The following is a 19,396-nucleotide window of genomic DNA, read 5'->3' as shown; positions in this document are numbered from 1 at the left end:
AGTTACAATGTAATTCTACTTATGGATATATAAAAGAGTAGAACACATAAAGTAGTACAAAATGACAGATGCAACTAGATTACTAAATATCAAAGGTATGACAAGATTCCTAGTGGATTCCAATATCAACGAAGACAAAAAATATATTAGCAATAGTACTTAAAGGTAAGTACAGTTAAAAAACAGGTTAATAATTTGCAAATATATTTATTAGAATCAAATATTGCAATAACATGATGAGTTTTTACACTGTACTTATATCATCCAATATTCTGGAACCTTATATATTAAAAAAAAAGTAGTTTTCCAGCCTCCAGTTAAATTTAAAAGACCTTTATTCATTTCTTACAAGGTCCATCATATCAACCAACAACGTTTCAAACCTATTCCAGGTTCTTAATCATGTTTATTGAAAAGTGTACAGGTGTGTCTTTTATACCTGTCCAATCTTCTATCAGTTTGCACCATAGTGCCATCTTGTGGTTAAAATTTAAAATTACATGTGATAAATAAGTTTTTAGATTTATTGGTTTTTATTCTTTTCTTTGTGATTGGGATATCATTTTTTAAGTCCTTATATTTATCACATGAAATATTAAAACCAAATTACTATATATACAATTAAAACCTATACAGATAATAATATCAGAATCAATATGCTACTACAGATATGTGCTACAATTTTTAGAAAAATAATGACCATTCAAAATCTTTGTTCAGACCTTCAGGTATCATTGTATTTAATTTGTTTATCCAATACATCTCCCTTCTTTTAAGCATTTGGTCCCTGCCACCTCCCCTCCTGGGTCTGTCAACTTGTTCAATTACTTGAAATCTAAGTTGACTGATGTTATGACCCATGGAGAGGAAGTGACAGGAAACAAGAGCTTCCAGATTTTTGTTCCTAATATTGGATTTATGTTCAGTAATTCTAGTTCTTACTTCCCTACTTGTTTCTCCTATATAAATTCTGGCACACAGACATTTGATGAGATATATGGCGTATGTGCTTCTGCATGTCAAATATTTCTTTATTGGATATTTAGTTCCCTTAATGGGATGAAAAAATTCCTTCCCTTTTATTATTGAACTGCAGTGGCTACAATGTAAGCAAGGGTAACAACCTCTATTGTCTGATCCTATTGTTGTTTGTGAATTTTTCTTTTTGCTACCTATATCTGCCCTTACCAATAAGTCTCTCAAGTTCTTAGTTTTTTTTTTAAGCTACCATAGGTATATTTTTAAATTCTTCAACCTGGGCATTGCAGTCTTTCAATATGTGCCAGTGTTTATTTATAATGTGTGATATCTTTGTTCCTAAAGAATTGTATTGAGTAAAAAATAACATTCTGTTTTCTTGTGTCTTCTTTTTTATATTGTCTTTTTGGTTTTTACAGTATTCTAATTGTTTTGTGACTAATTCTTCTGGATACCCTCTTCTTTTGAATTTTTCTGCCATTTCTGTTAGTCTGATGTTACATTTCTTTTCGTCAGTTACTATTCTTTTTACTCTTTTAAATTGGCCTTGGGGTATTGCTTCAATTGTCTTTTTTGAATGAAAACTGTCATATTGTAATACTTTATTTTTGTCTGATCTGATACTCCATGTTAGTAAACTTACTTTTAAATGTTGTGCCACCAGAAATAAGCTCACAGGTACCCTTTAATTACATTTGTAAGTTCTCAACCTTTTTAACCAATTTTTTGCTGATCTGCCATTGTCTTGAACTACAAAACTAGGTGAGAACTTACTTGCTAATGTAGTTTTTTTTTTATTTTGACATATTTAATGTTATCAACAAATGTAGCTAATAGCTCATCTCCATTAAATATGGCCATATTGCGTCTAAGAATCTAAAATTTTGTGGAAAAAAACTACTGACCATCTCTCAGGATTACATTGAGTATGTGAGGTTCTATACTCATGCATCCTCATCCCCCTCACTTCATTGAAAGTATCAACTAGTTGGCTCTCATCATAGCCCCTAACTTTCAATATTTTTTTTTTTTGGCCTGGGCCACAAAGCATGTATCTGAATTAGTATTTCATCTCAGAATTGGCTTCTGGGGATGGATCTTATCAAATGTCTGGGATGACATGATGTTGCGTGTAAAATTGTGTTACCTGATGTAGGTTTTCGAAAAGTGTCAGTGACAATAAAACTCAGGTCTCTTGAGCCCCTCAATTCCAAATCTAGAAAATTCACTCTAGTTTTATGCATTTCTCCAGTAAACTTTAAACCTAGTTCATTGTTATTAACATATCTAAAAAACCCATCAAAATCAAATAGTTCCTTAACTATGATGATAAGGTCATCTATGAATCTTCTGTATTGGACAATACTCTGAAATAAAGGATTAACATCTTGATAGAGGTAGTTGAGCTCTTACCAACCCACAAACAAATTGGCAAACGAGAGGGCAAACTTGGCCCCCATTGCCGTACCACAAATTGATCAAACATGAAAAAATTGTGGGTCAGTAGGAGCATAACAACCTCACATAAGAACATCTTAAATTCCAAAAAGAATGCAGTACCTTTGTCCATGAAAAACCTAGTAGCCATAAGGCCCAAAGAGTGTGGTATGCTGGAATATAGGGAAACTGCATCTATCACTATCTAATTATACTAATCCTGCCACCTAGTATTGCTCAAGACCGATAAGAGATGGCTCAAAACTCTTAAGTAACTGTTCACCCTGTCTTTCTTCCTCCTGAATGCTGTGATTCATTTTTAAGATGTGGAAGAATAAAACTGGATTTAATTTTTTTTAAATACCCCGTGAGTGCTGTCTTATCCTTACTTGGTAACTAACAATAGAACAAGCTACTGAGCTGTTTGTTCCTGGCAGAGCGCTTCTTTCTTTGCAAGGATTCAAACATGTGCCAGTCCTGTTTTACGCATCAGAATCCAAATTCATGATAATTGACAACCACTAGAAAACTTTTATAATTATTACCTAGAACTCCAAAAGTATTAGAATGTAACATCGGTTTTGGAACATGCACAAAATACTGACATTAGCACTGTCATATTGGATGATGCTATGAAGCAATGTTGCCAGATATAATTGTGACCTGTTTAGTCAATTAACTTTAAAACATTAGTAATAAGTACTTTTAATAAAATTAACTAAATACATAAACAAACAAACAAACAAATACATGCCTCAATATACTGATAAATGCCTCTGTAGAAGTCCCATAAAAAGATTTACAACAATGGTGATCAATTACTCATCTCACACAATCACCAACTTAGTTGCCATAAATTGTGCCCATTTGATTTTCAGATGAAACAAATTGAAAGAATAAACATGCAGATAAGGATTTTTGTGTTTTGAGCTCATTGGAAAACATGCCTAAAGACATTCAGAAATCATTTATTTGTGTAAGACAATCACAACATTGTAACAAACCATCAACTGTCACTTTTAAATATACTAATTATTTAAAATGACACGAGTCACTCAGATTTGTCAAATTTGTTCATTGTTATCAACTTCAGTCAGGTATCTGCCGTACACAGGCTCAAGATTGTGATTTTAATAAATGTAAAGTTTGCATTTATATAAAAGAAAAAGTAACATTTCATATATGCAATTTGTCAGAGCTTGGTTTGTAAATTAAAGTATTATTTTCAGAAATATTATTTATTGAACATACTTTATGCTTTAAAAATGTATCAGAAATTTGAATTACTGTATATGTTAATAGTAAGAACTTTATATAGTGGTATTTAGATTTATAATGTCATGTACATTTGATTGGATGTAATTTATATGTTAATTTATCTGTATATGCTTTTAATTATCGTTAATAAAAAAAAATTAAAAAAAATTGTTATTGTTTAAAAAGATAGATAAATGCCTTTATTACCCATTCCCCAGTTTTGTATAATCAACATGGTTATATTAATACACTTTTTACCTCTGTGGTTACCTTGAATCTAAGCCTCTGCAGACTGACCCCTTACTTCAGTTCTTTTGACAGACGTGCATTTTAGCCAATCAGTGCTGACTCCTAGGTAACTCCACGGGGGTGAGCACAATGTTATCTATATGGCACACACAAACTAGTGCTGTCTAGCTGTAAAAACTGTCAAAATGCTCTGAGATAAGAGGCAGCCTTCAAAGGCTTAGAAATTAGCATATGAGTCTACCTAGGTTTATCTTTCAACAAAGAGTACCAAGAGAAAAAAATCTAATTTCTTTCATGTAATTAGCAAGAGTCCATGAGCTAGTGACGTATGGGATATACATTCCTACCAGGAGGGGCAAAGTTTCCCAAACCTCAAAATGCCTATAAATACACCCCTCACCACACCCACAAATCAGTTTTACAAACTTTGCCTCCTATGGAGGTGGTGAAGTAAGTTTGTGCTAGATTCTACGTTGATATGCGCTCCGCAGCAGGTTGGAGCCCTGTTTTCCTCTCAGCGTGCAGTGAATGTCAGAGGGATGTGAGGAGAGTATTGCCTATTTGAATGCAGTGATCTCCTTCTATGGGGTCTATTTCATAGGTTCTCTGTTATCGGTCGTAGAGATTCATCTCTTACCTCCCTTTTCAGATCGACTATATGCTCTTATATATACCATTTCCTCTACTGATTCTCGTTTCAGTACTGGTTTGGCTTTCTACTACATGTAGATGAGTGTCCTGGGGTAAGTAAGTCTTATTTTCTGTGACACTCTAAGCTATGGTTGGGCACTTTTATATAAAGTTCTAAATATATGTATTCAAACATTTATTTGCCTTGACTCAGGATGTTCAACATTCCTTATTTCAGACAGTCAGTTTCATATTTGGGATAATGCATATGAATAAATCACTTTTTCTTAGCTGTTAGGCTCGCGGGGGCTGAAAATGCTTCATTTTATTGCGTCATTCTTGGCACGGACTTTTTTGGCGCAAAATTTTTTTTCTGTTTCCGGCGTCATACGTGTCGCCGGAAGTTGCATCATTTTTGACGTTTTTTTGCGCCAAAGGTGTCGGCGTTCCGGATGTGGCGTCATTTTGGCGCCAAAAGCATTTAGGCGCCAAATAATGTGGGCGTCTTTTTTGGCACTTAAAAAATATGGGCGTCACTATTGTCTCCACATTATTTAAGTCTCATTATTTTGTGCTTCTGGTTGCTAGAAGCTTGTTCTATGGCATTTTTTCCCATTCCTGAAACTGTCATTTAAGGAATTTGATCAATTTTTCTTTATATGTTGTTTTTTCTATTACATATTGCAAGATGTCCCACGTTGAAGCTGAGTCATAAGATACTTCTGGAATATCCCTGCCTGGTGCTGGAGCTACCAAAGCTAAGTGTATCTGCTGGAAACTTTTGGTATCTGTTCCTCCAGCTGTTGTTTGTACTGTTTGTCATGACAAACTTGCTAATGCAGATAATATTTCCTTTAGTACTGTTACATTACCTGTTGCTGTTCCGTCAACATCTAATACTCAGAGTGTTCCTGATAACATAAGAGATTTTGTTTCTAAATCCATTAAGAAGGCTATGTCTGTTATTCCTCCTTCTAGTAAACGTAAAAAGTCTTTTAAAACTTCTCATTTTTCAGATGAATTTTTAAATGAACATCATCATTCTGATACTGATATTGTTTCTTCTGATTCAGAGGATTCTGTCTCAGAGGTTGATGCTGATAAATCTTCATATTTATTTCAAATGGAATTTATTCGTTCTTTACTTAAAGAAGTCCTAATTGCATTAGAAATTGAGGATTCTAGTCCTCTTGATACTAAATCTAAACGTTTAGATAAGGTTTTTAAATCTCCTGTAGTTATTCCAGAAGTTTTTCCTGTCCCTGGTGCTATTTCTGAAGTAATTTCCAGGGAATGGAATAATTTGGGTAATTCTTTTACTCCTTCTAAACGTTTTAAGCAATTATATCCTGTGCCATCTGACAGATTAGAATTTTGGGACAAAATCCCTAATGTTGATGGGGCTGTCTCTACTCTTGCTAAGCATACTACTATTCCTACGGCAGATGGTACTTCCTTTAAGGATCCTTTAGATAGGAAAATTGAATCCTTTCTAAGAAAAGCTTACTTGTGTTCAGGTAATCTTCTTAGACCTGCTATATCTTTAGCGGATGTTGCTGCAGCTTCAACCTTTTGGTTAGAAGCTTTAACGCAACAAGTAACAGATCATAATTCTCATAGCATTATTATTCTTCTACAACATGCTAATAATTTTTTTTGTGATGCAATCTTTGATATCATTAAAGTTGATGTCAGGTATATGTCTCTAGCTATTTTAGCTAGAAGAGCTTTATGGCTTAAAACTTGGAATGCTGATATGTCTTCTAAGTCTACTCTGCTTTCCCTTTCTTTCCAGGGTAATAAATTATTTGGTTCTCAGTTGGATTCTATTATCTCAACTGTTACTGGAGGGAAAGGAACTTTTTTACCACAGGATAAAAAATCTAAAGGTAAATTTAGGTCTAATAATCGTTTTCGTTCCTTTCGTCACAACAAGGAACAAAAGCCTGATCCTTCATCCTCAGGAGCGGTATCAGTTTGGAAACCATCTCCAGTCTGGAATAAATCCAAGCCTTTTAGAAAACCAAAGCCAGCTCCCAAGTCCACATGAAGGTGCGGCCCTCATTCCAGCTCAGCTTGTAGGGGGCAGATTACGTTTTTTCAAAGAAATTTGGTTCAATTCCGTTCACAATCTCTGGATTCAGAACATTGTTTCAGAAGGGTACAGAATTGGCTTCAAGATAAGGCCTCCTGCAAAGAGATTTTTTCTTTCCCGTGTCCCAGTAATCCTAGCGAAGGCTCAAGCATTTCTGAAATGTGTTTCAGATCTAGAGTAGGCTGGAGAAATTATGCCAGTTCCAGTTCTGGAACAGGGGCTGGGGTTTTATTCAAATCTCTTCATTGTACCAAAGAAGGAGAATTCCTTCAGACCAGTTCTGGATCTAAAAATATTGAATCGTTATGTAAGGATACCAACATTCAAAATGGTAACTGTAAGGACTATCCTGCCTTTTGTTCAGCAAGAGCATTATATGTCCACAATGGATTTACAGGATGCATATCTGCATATTCCGATTCATCCAGATCACTATCAGTTTCTGAGATTCTCTTTCCTAGACAAGCATTACCAGTTTGTGGCTCTACCGTTTGGCCTAGCTACAGCTCCAAGAATTTTTACAAAGGTTCTCGGTGCCCTTCTGTCTGTAATCAGAGAACAGGGTATTGTGGTATTTCCTTATTTGGACAATATCTTGGTACTTGCTCAGTCTTCACATTTAGCAGAATCTCATACGAATCGACTTGTGTTGTTTCTTCAAGATCATGGTTGGAGGATCAATTTACCAAAAAGTTCATTGATTCCTCAGACAAGGGTAACCTTTTTAGGTTTCCAGATAGATTCAGTGTCCATGACTCTGTCTTTGACAGACAAGAGACGTCTAAAGTTGATATCAGCTTGTCGAAACCTTCAGTCACAATCATTCCCTTCGGTAGCTTTATGCATGGAAATTCTAGGTCTTATGACTGCAGCATCGGACGCGATCCCCTTTGCTCGTTTTCACATGCAACCTCTTCAGCTCTGTATGCTGAACCAGTGGTGCAGGGATTACACAAAGATATCTCAATTAATATCTTTAAAACCGATTGTACGACACTCTCTGATGTGGTGGACAGATCACCATCGTTTAGTTCAGGGGGCTTCTTTTGTTCTTCCGACCTGGACTGTAATTTCAACAGATGCAAGTCTGACAGGTTGGGGAGCTGTTTGGGGGTCTCTGACAGCACAAGGGGTTTGGGAATCTCAGGAGGTGAGATTACCGATCAATATTTTGGAACTCCGTGCAATTTTCAGAGCTCTTCAGTCTTGGCCTCTTCTAAAGAGAGAATCGTTCATTTGTTTTCAGACAGACAATGTCACAACTGTGGCATACATCAATCATCAAGGAGGGACTCACAGTCCTCTGGCTATGAAAGAAGTATCTCGAATTCTGGTATGGGCGGAATCCAGCTCCTGTCTAGTTTCTGCGATTCATATCCCAGGTATAGACAATTGGGAAGCGGATTATCTCAGCCGCCAAACATTACATCCGGGCGAATGGTCTCTTCACCCAGAGGTATTTCTTCAGATTGTTCAAATGTGGGGTCTTCCAGAAATAGATCTGATGGCTTCTCATCTAAACAAGAAACTTCCCAGGTATCTGTCCAGATCCAGGGATCCTCAAGCGGAAGCAGTGGATGCGTTGTCACTTCCTTGGAAGTATCATCCTGCCTATATCTTTCCGCCTCTAGTTCTTCTTCCAAGAGTAATCTCCAAGATTCTGAAGGAATGCTCATTTGTTCTGCTGGTGGCTCCAGCATGGCCTCACAGGTTTTGGTATGCGGATCTTGTCCGGATGGCCTCTTGCCAACCGTGGACTCTTCCGTTAAGACCAGACCTTCTGTCACAAGGTCCTTTTTTCCATCAGGATCTCAAATCCTTAAAGGGACAGTATACTGTAAAATAGTTTTTCCCTTAATGTGTTTACAATTGCTTTTTTTACCAACTGCAGAGTAAAAATGTATGAAAATTAGCTTTTTAAGGCTTATTTGTGTATATTAAAGCTCTGATTTTGTGTTTTGAAGCCACAACCTAATAAAATGGGTTGAGCTTGTAGATATAATCCGATCTCATTACTGTATCACATTGTGCAAATATACCTGCTTCTTTATCTTATATCTGTCCTTAAAACAATCACCAATACTTTGAGAGAACAGTGGAAAATCAACATTTTATTACCTTATCTCTGCTATATCACACTGGGAGTGTAATTTCTTCTGCTGGCTGTGTTTACAAAGCTTATCTATAGCTGGTACACGCGGCCACAAACTTTCAGAATAGGTGGGGATACCACATGCTAAATCAACAATTTAAAATGCCAATATAAGGGTAAAGGAGCTACTTGTAAACAATTTAATACACTCCAGCTAGTAAAGTAGATCATTGGGAACAAATTAAAGGGGAGAAATTTTTTGAGTAAACTGTCCCTTTAAATTTAAAGGTATGGAGATTGAACGCTTGATTCTTAGTCAAAGAGGTTTCTCTGACTCTGTGATTAATACTATGTTACAGGCTCGTAAATATGTTTCTAGGGAGATATATTATAGAGTCTGGAAGACTTATATTTCTTGGTGTCTTTCTCATCATTTTTCCTGGCATTCTTTTAGAATTCTGAGAATTTTACAATTTCTTCAGGATGGTTTGGATAAAGGTTTGTCTGCAAGTTCCTTGAAAGGACAAATCTCTGCTCTTTCTGTTCTTTTTCACAGAAAGATTGATAATCTTCCTGATATTCATTGTTTTGTACAAGCTTTGGTTCGTATAAAACCTGTCATTAAGTCAATTTCTCCTCCTTGGAGTTTGAATTTGGTTCTGGGGGCTCTTCAAGCTCCTCCGTTTGAACCTATGCATTCTTTGGACATTAAATTACTTTCTTGGAAAGTTTTTTCCTTTTGGCCATCTCTTCTGCCAGAAGAGTTTCTGAGTTATCTGCTCTTTCTTGTGAGTCTCCTTTTCTGATTTTTCATCAGGATAAGGCGGTGTTGCGAACTTCTTTTAAATTTTTACCTAAGGTTGTGAATTCTAACAACATTAGTAGAGAAATTGTAGTTCCTTCATTATGTCCTAATCCTAAGAATTCTAAGGAGAAATCATTGCATTCTTTGGATGTAGTTAGAGCTTTGAAATATTATGTTGAAGCTACTAAGAATTTCCGAAAGACTTCTAGTCTATTTGTTATCTTTTCCGGTTCTAGGAAAGGTCAGAAGGCTTCTGCCATTTCTTTGGCATCTTGGTTGAAATCTTTAATTCATCATGCTTATGTCGAGTCGGGTAAAACTCCGCCTCAAAGGATTACAGCTCATTCTACTAGGTCAGTTTCTACTTCCTGGGCGTTTAGGAATGAAGCTTCGGTTGATCAGATTTGCAAAGCAGCAACTTGGTCTTCTTTGCATACTTTTACTAAATTCTACCATTTTGATGTGTTTTCTTCTTCTGAAGCTGTTTTTGGTAGAAAAGTGCTTCAGGCAGCTATTTCAGTTTGAATCTTCTGCTTATAATTTAAACTTTATTTTGGGTGTGGATTATTTTTCAGCGGAATTGGCTGTCTTTATTTTATCCCTCCCTCTCTAGTGACTCTTGCGTGGAAAGATCCACATCTTGGGTAGTCATTATCCCATACGTCACTAGCTCATGGACTCTTGCTAATTACATGAAAGAAAACATAATTTATGTAAGAACTTACCTGATAAATTCATTTCTTTCATTTTAGCAAGAGTCCATGAGGCCCACCCTTTTTTTGTGGTGGTTATGATTTTTTTGTATAAAGCACAATTATTCCAATTCCTTATTTTTTATGCTTTCGCACTTTTTTCTTATCACCCCACTTCTTGGCTATTCGTTAAACTGATTTGTGGGTGTGGTGAGGGGTGTATTTATAGGCATTTTGAGGTTTGGGAAACTTTGCCCCTCCTGGTAGGAATGTATATCCCATACGTCACTAGCTCATGGACTCTTGCTAATATGAAAGAAATGAATTTATCAGGTAAGTTCTTACATAAATTATGTTTTGATGATAAAAGTAAATTAAAAAGTTGTTAAAAATGTCTTGCCCTATCTGAATCAGGAAAGTTAACATTTGACTAGACTGCCCCTTTAAGAAAAAAAATGCTCTTTTAAAAGTTATTGCTGGATACATATGTTGACATTAGGATACACTTAGTTGAAAGATACAACTGAAAGTAAGTTTACGCACAAACTAAATCATTGTTATGCCGGTAGTATAAACAGAATCATTTAAAATATAACTTTTAACCGGTTATTATCAAGTAAAATAATGAAATTCAATTATTTCACATTTGCATTTACATTCAAAAACAGGTTAAAAACACATATAGATAGCTTGTAACATTATAGTAGTAATAGCTTCTCTGTTCAATATTCATATATCTATATGTTACAAGCATGTCATCATTGTGGATATATTGTCAGAGGTTGTTGTTAGCAAGGTTCTAAATATAAACTCCTATCTGGAGGTATCAAGCATAGAAACAACTCTGATTTTAGGCTAAGCTCCTTCAATCCGGGAGCTCAATTGCATTTACCACTGTTGAATATTACAAAGAGACCATAGAGAACAGGCTGGTAATCAGGCTAAGCTCAAGCAAGTTAAAAAGGGAAGATAAGTATTTACAGTGCGGCACCCCTGACGCACGTTTCACAACGCTTCTTCGGAGGAGGGGCGGCATATGTTGACATATACACCATTATGATTTTGTTAACATATTTTTTTGTTATTGTTTCAGGTATGCATTTTCTAAGACAGGACAAGATACTATAGTACCAATACCTGACACAAGTGTTCCCATTGGTCAATCATATGGCTTGAGTAATGTGGATATTTTGAAAATTAAACATCTGTATGACTGTGGTAAGTTAATGTGCATTTTGTTGTGATGAGAGAGTTATGTTTTATTAAACAAAGATAAATCACGCAAATTGCTCCTACATTAGTCAGAACTGTATAAATGTGAAATGTACAAAGTTGTGAATAAAGATTAAGATTTTCATTTGACTAACAATTCACATGAAACTGCGTCAGGTAAGTTGCCCAGTTTTCCAATTTTCTTTCTCAACGTTGTCTATTTGCCAGCTAATGTGTGCAGAAAAAGAGGAAGTGTACAATTCTGCAGTATTTAAAGGGACATAAATACATAAAATTACAATACTTGTCTGTTGTCTTGTCAGATATTTCTGTTTGAATGAACATGACAATTTGCAGATGGCTCCCAGTGAATTCATGCACACTGTATGCATATCTAGTTGTCTGATAACAAAACTTGCATTATTTTGCTGTTCCTTATCTGATAACATCTGCAGCAAGTTAGGGACAGATATTTCTCAGGGTTAGGCTTCTGAGTCTGCAGTGTATATTTTCAATTATCAGACTTACATTAAAGGGATATGAAACTCTGATTCAGACAGAACAAACCATTTAAAAAAAAGTTTCCAATAATCCTCTATCACATTTGATTTGTTCCCATGAAATTCTGTGTTAGAGAGATACCTAGGTAGGCATCTGGATCACTACATGTCAGGAAATAGTGCTGCCCTCTACTGCTCTTGCAAATGGATAACATTCTTGCAAATTGCTGCCATATTGTGCTCCAGAAAGGGGCTGGCTCCTAACTTTACGTTTCAGCTTTTCAAAAAAAGATACCAAAAGAACAAAAAAATGATGCTAGAAGTAAATTAGAAAGTTGTTTAAAATCATGTTCTATCTGAATCATGAAAGAACAATTTGTGGTTTCATATCCCTTTAAAATGGCATTAAACTGCTAAGTGACAGTAGCTTAGTTACAAAGCCATTCTCTTATTTTACTCCTCAATAGTGCTGGTTAGCAAAGGTCTGCATCTTTACACTGGGCTGTCTTGTACACATTCACAGATCAGTGATATTGTTGTCTTCTTAACAAACCATGTCTAGGGTTGCCAACGTTTTTTCAAGAAAATAAAAAAGCCTAAGGAATAAACTAATGTTCTGTAGGAAATCAACAAATTATACAGTAGTTGCTGGAAAAAAACACACAGTATTTTACAATTTGATACAGTTTGGTACAAAAGTCTTCATAGAAATCATCTTCATTCACGCATTCTGGATTAACCTCTTAAGGGGTTATATATATATATTTATTTTTGTAGACAACACATTTTTGTATATGTTATGCCACCATTTTGCAGCCAAATGTGATCATATTAAAACATTAACTTTTTCACAAACTTTGTGTTTCTCACTGAAATTATTTACATATCGCATATGCAGTCATAACACAAATGGTTGTAAAAGCTTCTCGGGGATCCCCTTTATTCAGAAATAGCAGACACGCATCGCTTTGCCTTTTGGTAATAGGAAGGCCGCTAATTGCAGCTGTGCACCACATTCCCAACAGTAAAGGATCAGGTCGATTTTAAGGTTAAGTTTAGTTGTACTGTAGAGATTGCCCTCCCCTTAGTAGGAAGGTTGGATGTAGCTACTACGGTAACATAGTAAACTGGGCAAAGTACCCTATGATGTAGTAGCTACATCAAGATAGCTTAAGGGGTTAATACATTCAACAACTTTCTGCAAATCCCTGAATTGTATTTCTCATTGAAGGCACAGTGGTAGTAAAGACATGACAATTATTAACGATGAGTGAGCAGTGGCGTCTACGACAGAAATGATGTCTTTACAAGCAATACACAACAAACATGTAATTCTGCTTTCCATTGTGCGAGCCGACACAAAGTGGAAGGTACGGCTGTAAAAAGCCAGCAATGTCTCTGATCTGTGAAAGAGCACTGCCTCTGTTACAGGGTGCAACAATACAACGCATACCAAGATAGCAGAGCCCCGTATAAAGATGCAGAGTTTTACTAACTGGCTTCTGTAATAGTTAAAAGTATGGATTTAAAAACAAAACTGCAGGTACACAGAGGATTAGTACCCATGTTACTGTATTTGTACTCAGCAATCTAATGTCTTTTTAAAAGAGGATTAATTAAATAATGAAAGTATTATTTACTACCCCAAATTAAAATTCTTGTGCTAAATGTCCCTTTAATGGGTTTCCAATTAGTCATTGACTGAGACTTAATTTGTTAAGATCCTTTTAACGCAAAGATAAAGGGAAACTAAATAAACTTCCAGAATTTTTGTCGTTTAGATATCTGTAGCAGTTTGCTTTTTGATTCTACTGGAACAGTGACTTCAGCAAACTATCCATCTGCATATCTAGATAATACCAACTGCTTATGGCTCATCCGCACCCCAGCTGATAAGGTAATTCACAGTAATGCATTTATGTAGGCAATAAATATATGATGTAGGGCAAATCTAATAGCTTCTAATTATAAATCATTATAACTGCTAACAAAATATATTACATAAGCAGAGTATGCTGATTAGGGATGGGCAAATGTTTTGCAACAGTTGACAAATGAAATTAATTTTAACGCATTTGTTTGTTCGTTTTGAATTTTAAATGTTTGTACAACATTCTAACATTTGTTTAATGTAATAGTATTTCTAATTTTATCTTTAAATGTAATATTTGAACTATACAATATTCAAAATGGAACAAAATGAATTAATATATTTGTTATGTATAAATTTACTAAATTCCCTGCCATATAAATTATTGAACTTCTGAATAGTGTTTGTTAAATCGAATGTTACATTCGAAATTTCAAATGTGGATGTTACATTTAATTGTGAACTTTCGAAAATTAAATTAACATTAGAAAATGAGAAACAACATTTGATTACTAAATTTTAATGGATTTTCCTTTTTATTAACTTTTGATTGTCCAAAACAAATGTCCATAGAACTATCCGTTCTACCAAACCTCATTGTTTCAGACAGAACATGCAATTTTAAACAACTTTTCAATTTACTTCTGTTATCAAATGTGCTTTGTTTTATTGGTATCTATTGTTGAAGAGTAAATCTAGGAAAGCTCATAGGAGCTCAGACATGTGCCTTCAGAATTCTATGACAGCAGTGTTTTGCAATATTGTTTCCATCAGTGTTATACATTGTTGCAAACACTGCTACCATAAAGATCTAAATACATGTTTACGCTTCTGAGCTCCTATTAGCCTACTTAGATTTACTCTTCAAAACAAGATACCAAGAGAACAAAATAAATGTATCAATAGAAGTAAATTGGAAAGTTAATAAACTGCTTTTGTCTCAAAAGAAAAAACACAATAAAAGAGGTTTCCATGATATAAATAGTTTTCTCTAATAAATAGAAAAAGAAACAAAATTGTATTATAATAAAAAAATATGGGGTCTGATTTGTTATCATCGTATGTATAGCTTAAAAACTGCTTTGGTAGCACCTTTTAAACAAAAAGAAACACCCGGAGCTCCCATATACTGTAATAAAAAGATTATTTTATTCAGATAGCCATTAAAATAGATGCACAAGAAAAAGATAGTAGTTGGCTGGCGTTTTGGCAATGTGCCTTAATCATAGACCTAACAATATGATCGTCAACTCAGTTTAAAAAACAGTTGATATTCTGCTATTGTTCAATAGCTAATTAGGGAAAACAATCCCCTATATATTCCATAGATTACTCAATGCAACAGTAAAAACAAAAATCCAAACTTAAGCATATATTAAAGAAAGTTCTATATAACGTTTATAGAGCCACATCAAATATTGGTATACGTTACATGCTCTCAGTATATGATTTATAAACGTCCAACATACAGTTTTCAAATTGCATTATTTAATTCTAATTATTCAATTTAAACAAAAATAGATACATTATATATAATAATATAAACTTGTCCCAATCCCAAACATGGATATACACACACACACACACATATATATATATATTAACCCCTTAATGACAACTGACGTACCAGGTACGTCATGCATTAACAAGCAGTTAATGACAATGGACGTATCTGGTACGTCAGTTGTCTAACAGAGTGCTGGAAGTGATCACAATCGCTTCCAGCAGCTCTGAGGGTATTGCAGTGATGCCTCAATATGGAGGCATCCTGCAATACCCCTTTACAAGCCTCCGATGCAGAGAGAGCCACTCTGTGGCCCTCTCTGCACCGGTAGTGATGGTGCCGTTGTCCGGGTGGGAGGGAGCGTGCGTGCGCGTGTGCACGAGGCGCGCGTGCATTAGCAACACTGACACCAATGAGGGCAAAAAGCCAGGGAAAGGTAAAAAAAAAATTTTTTCAAATATAAATGGATCTGGGAGGGGGAGGGGGGTGGGGTTATTGTGGGGGTATTGTGGAGGGGCTGCTACACTACAGAAAGAGTTAATTGAAAAATAAAATAAAAATACTTTGTTTTTTGGGGCCAAAGTGGGTACTGGCAGACAGCTGCCAGTACCCAAGATGGCGGTAATTAGGTAGGAGAGAGGGTTAGAGAGCTGGAGGGAGGATCAGGGAGGTTGGGGCTAAGGCAGGGGTCCATCCCAGCTAAAAGATTTTATTATTTTTATTAAAAAAAAAAAAAAAAACCCTCTTATTTAGTACTGGCAGACTTTCTGCCAGTACTTAAGATGGCGGGAACAATTGTGGGGTGGGGGAGGGAAGAGAGCTGTTTGGGAGGGATCAGGGGGTGGGATGTGTAAGGTGGGAGGCTGATCTCTAAAATTAACCCTGCAAGCTCCCTAAAAGCTACCTAATTTAACCCCTTCACTGCTGGGCATAATTCACGTGTGGTGCGCAGCAGCATTTAGCGGCCTTCTAATTACCAAAAAGCAACGCCAAAGCCATATAAGTCTGCTATTTCTGAACAAAGGGTATCCCATAGAAGCTTTTACAACAATTTCTGCCATAATAGCACAAGCTGTTTGTAAATTATTTCAGTGAGAAACCTAAAATTGTGAAAAATGTAAAGTTTTTTTTTTATTTGCTCGCATTTGGCGGTGAAATGGTGGCATAAAATATACCAAAATGGGCCTAGATCAATACTTCGGGTTGTCTACTACACTACACTAAAGCTAAAATTAACCCTACAAGCTCCCTACAAGCTCCCTAATTAACCCCTTCACTGCTGGGCATAAAACACGTGTGGTGCGCAGCGGCATTTAGCTGCCTTCTAATTACCAAAAAGCAACCCCAAAGCCATATAAGTCTGTTATTTCTGAAAAAAGGGGATCCCAGAGAAGCATTTACAACCATTTGTGCCATAATTGCAGAAGCTGTTTGTAAATAATTTCAGTGGGAAACCTAAAGTTTGTGACAAAATTTGTGAAATAGTTAACTTTTTTTTTTTTCATTTGGCGGTGAAATGGTGGCATGAAATATACCAAAATGGGCCTAGATCAATACTTTGGGTTGTCTTCTAAAAAAATATATATACATGTCAAGGGATATTCAGGTATTCCTGACAGATATCAGGGTTCCAAAGTAACTAGCGCTAATTTTGAAAAAAAGTGGTTTGGAAATAGCAAAGTGCTACTTGTATTTATTGCTCCATAACTTACAAAAAAAGCAAAGAACATGTAAACATTGTGTATTTCTAAACTCAGGACAAAATTTAGAAACTATTTAGCATGGGTGTTTTTTGGTGATTGTAGATGTGTAACAGATTTTGGGGGTCAAAGTTAGAAAAAGTGTGTTTTTTTTCAATTTTTTCCTCATATTTTATATTTTTTTTATAGTAAATTATAAGATATGATGAAAATAAAGGTATCTTTAGAAAGTCCATTTAATGACGAGAAAAACGGTATATAATATGTGTGGGTACAGTAAACGAGTAAGAGGAAAATTACAGCTAAACACAAACACTGCAGAAATGTAAAAATAGCCATTGTCATTAAGGGTAAGAAAATGGAAAAGTGCTGTGGTCATTAAGGGGTTAAACAGGATCAAGATTACTACAAAATTTAATTTGTGTCAATATAATTAATTAATAAAATACAAATAGCTATCTCCAAGGCTACAATAATTATTAAGCCTCATTTTATATTTGTACTTTATTAGAGGTTATGCTGCAGTAACAAAATATAATACCTCAGTTTTTTTAAGGGATTAAAAATCAAGATTTTTTAGGAAGAGAGTATCCATTTTCCTCTGTGGCCACACAGGCATTTATAGTAACTCACAAAGGTAAGTCCACAGGACCTCAGTTCTCATATAATCACTTTCTTACAAGCATAAAAACAGCAACGTTTCTGGGGTGATCCTCTTAGTCATGCATAAGTTAAAGGGACAGTCAAGTATAAATTAAACTTTCATTATTCAGATAGGACTTTTAATTTTAATTGACTTTCCAATTTGCTTTTATCATCAAATTTGCTTTTTTCTCTTGGTATTCTTATAAACTAAACCTAGGTAGGCTCATATGCTAATTTCTAAGCCTTTGAGGGCTGCCTCTAATCACATGCTTTTTAAATCTCTTTTCAACACCAAGAGACAGAAAGTACACGTGGGCCATATAGATAACACTGTGTTCAGGCACAGGGGGTTATTTAAGAGCACAACACAATGCTAAATTTAAGACAATACACAATAAACAGTCACAGTCATGTGATCAGGGGGCTGGAAGAAGGTTCCTAGATACAAGGTAATCACAAAGGTAAAAAGTATATTAATATAACTGTGTTGGTTATGCAAAACCGGGGAATGGGTAATAAAGGGATTATCTATCTTTTAAAACAATAACAATTCTATGGTTGACTGTCCCTTTAAACAGATTTTTCGCTCCTTCACCGGCAATTATTGCCCTTTAGCACCACCTAGTGGATGCTGCAAGTACTCTCAGATAATATTTTATACATTAAATATTTCACCCAATATTGATACATATTATCTATATACACAAAAACTCGTATTTCATGTTATCTAAGACAAAATACATTCTGATTTTTTGTAATATTTTGTTTTATTACTAAACCTCAAAGATGTAAACCTACATTGGATCTGTACCTTTTGTTCACAAGTAAACTGACAATTCATAATCCTTATTTAACCCTTTTAGAGCTAATGTTTCTAATTTGTTTATCCACCATACCTCTCTTTGTTTTAATATTTTTTCTCTCCCCATACCATTTTTTGGCAGTTTAATATGGTCAATGACTTATTTGGTGACCTTGTTCTAAAAAAATGTAGATTAGTACATCTGATGTTTGAACGGTGTTGGCTAATTCTATCAGACTTTTTGTGTCATGTCCCCTATATAAACAAGGGAACACGGACATTTAATGAGGTAAACCACATGGGAGGTTTCACACGTATAGTATCCATTGATCTTATAGATCTTGCAATTGTGTGGGTGATAAAAGCTATCTCATTTGATGATTGAACTACAGCTCATACAAGTAAGACATGGATAACTGCCTGGTTTATCTCATTAAATATCCGTGTTTCCTTGTTTATATAGGGGAAATGACAAGAAAAGTCTGTGATAAATTAAGCCAAGACCATTCAAACATTAGGGGTAGTAATCTGGAGTCACCTCTATCCAAACATTTTTTAGAAAAAGGTAATCAAATAAGTCAGATGAGGTGGCAAATGGTATGGATAGAGAAACACTATTAAAACAAAGAGAGGTATGGTGGACAAACAAATTAGAAACATTAGCTCCAAAAGGGTTAATAAGGATTATGACTTGTCAGTTTACTTGTGAAAGGTACAGATCCAATGTAGGTTTACATATTTGAGGTTTAGTAATAGAACAAAATGTTACAAAAAATCAGAATGTATTTTATCTTAGATAACATAAAATACAAATTCTTATGTATATAGATAATATGTATCAACATTGGGTGAAATATTTAAAGGGACATTAAACACTAAATAAATGCTAGATATAATGATGCATTCAAAGAAAAGATTAGTCTGAGAA

At 35.1% G+C, this 19,396-nt stretch overlaps 1 protein-coding gene across 1 annotated transcript in view; it reads left to right on the top strand.

Annotated features, from left to right (window-relative positions):
* Window positions 1–19,396, top strand: part of LOC128656857 (embryonic protein UVS.2-like) — a 184,280-nt gene that overhangs the window by 71,822 nt on the left and 93,062 nt on the right. The window contains exons 6-7 of the mRNA XM_053711023.1: window positions 11,329–11,453; window positions 13,729–13,844. Of these exons, the coding sequence (XP_053566998.1) occupies window positions 11,329–11,453; window positions 13,729–13,844 (241 nt within the window). The remainder of the gene's footprint in view (window positions 1–11,328; window positions 11,454–13,728; window positions 13,845–19,396) is intronic.

This window comes from Bombina bombina, chromosome 4 (genome assembly GCF_027579735.1).
Source record: "Bombina bombina isolate aBomBom1 chromosome 4, aBomBom1.pri, whole genome shotgun sequence".
In the NCBI taxonomy this organism is placed as follows: Eukaryota; Metazoa; Chordata; class Amphibia; order Anura; family Bombinatoridae; genus Bombina; species Bombina bombina.
This window is presented reverse-complemented; position numbering and strand designations above follow the sequence as displayed.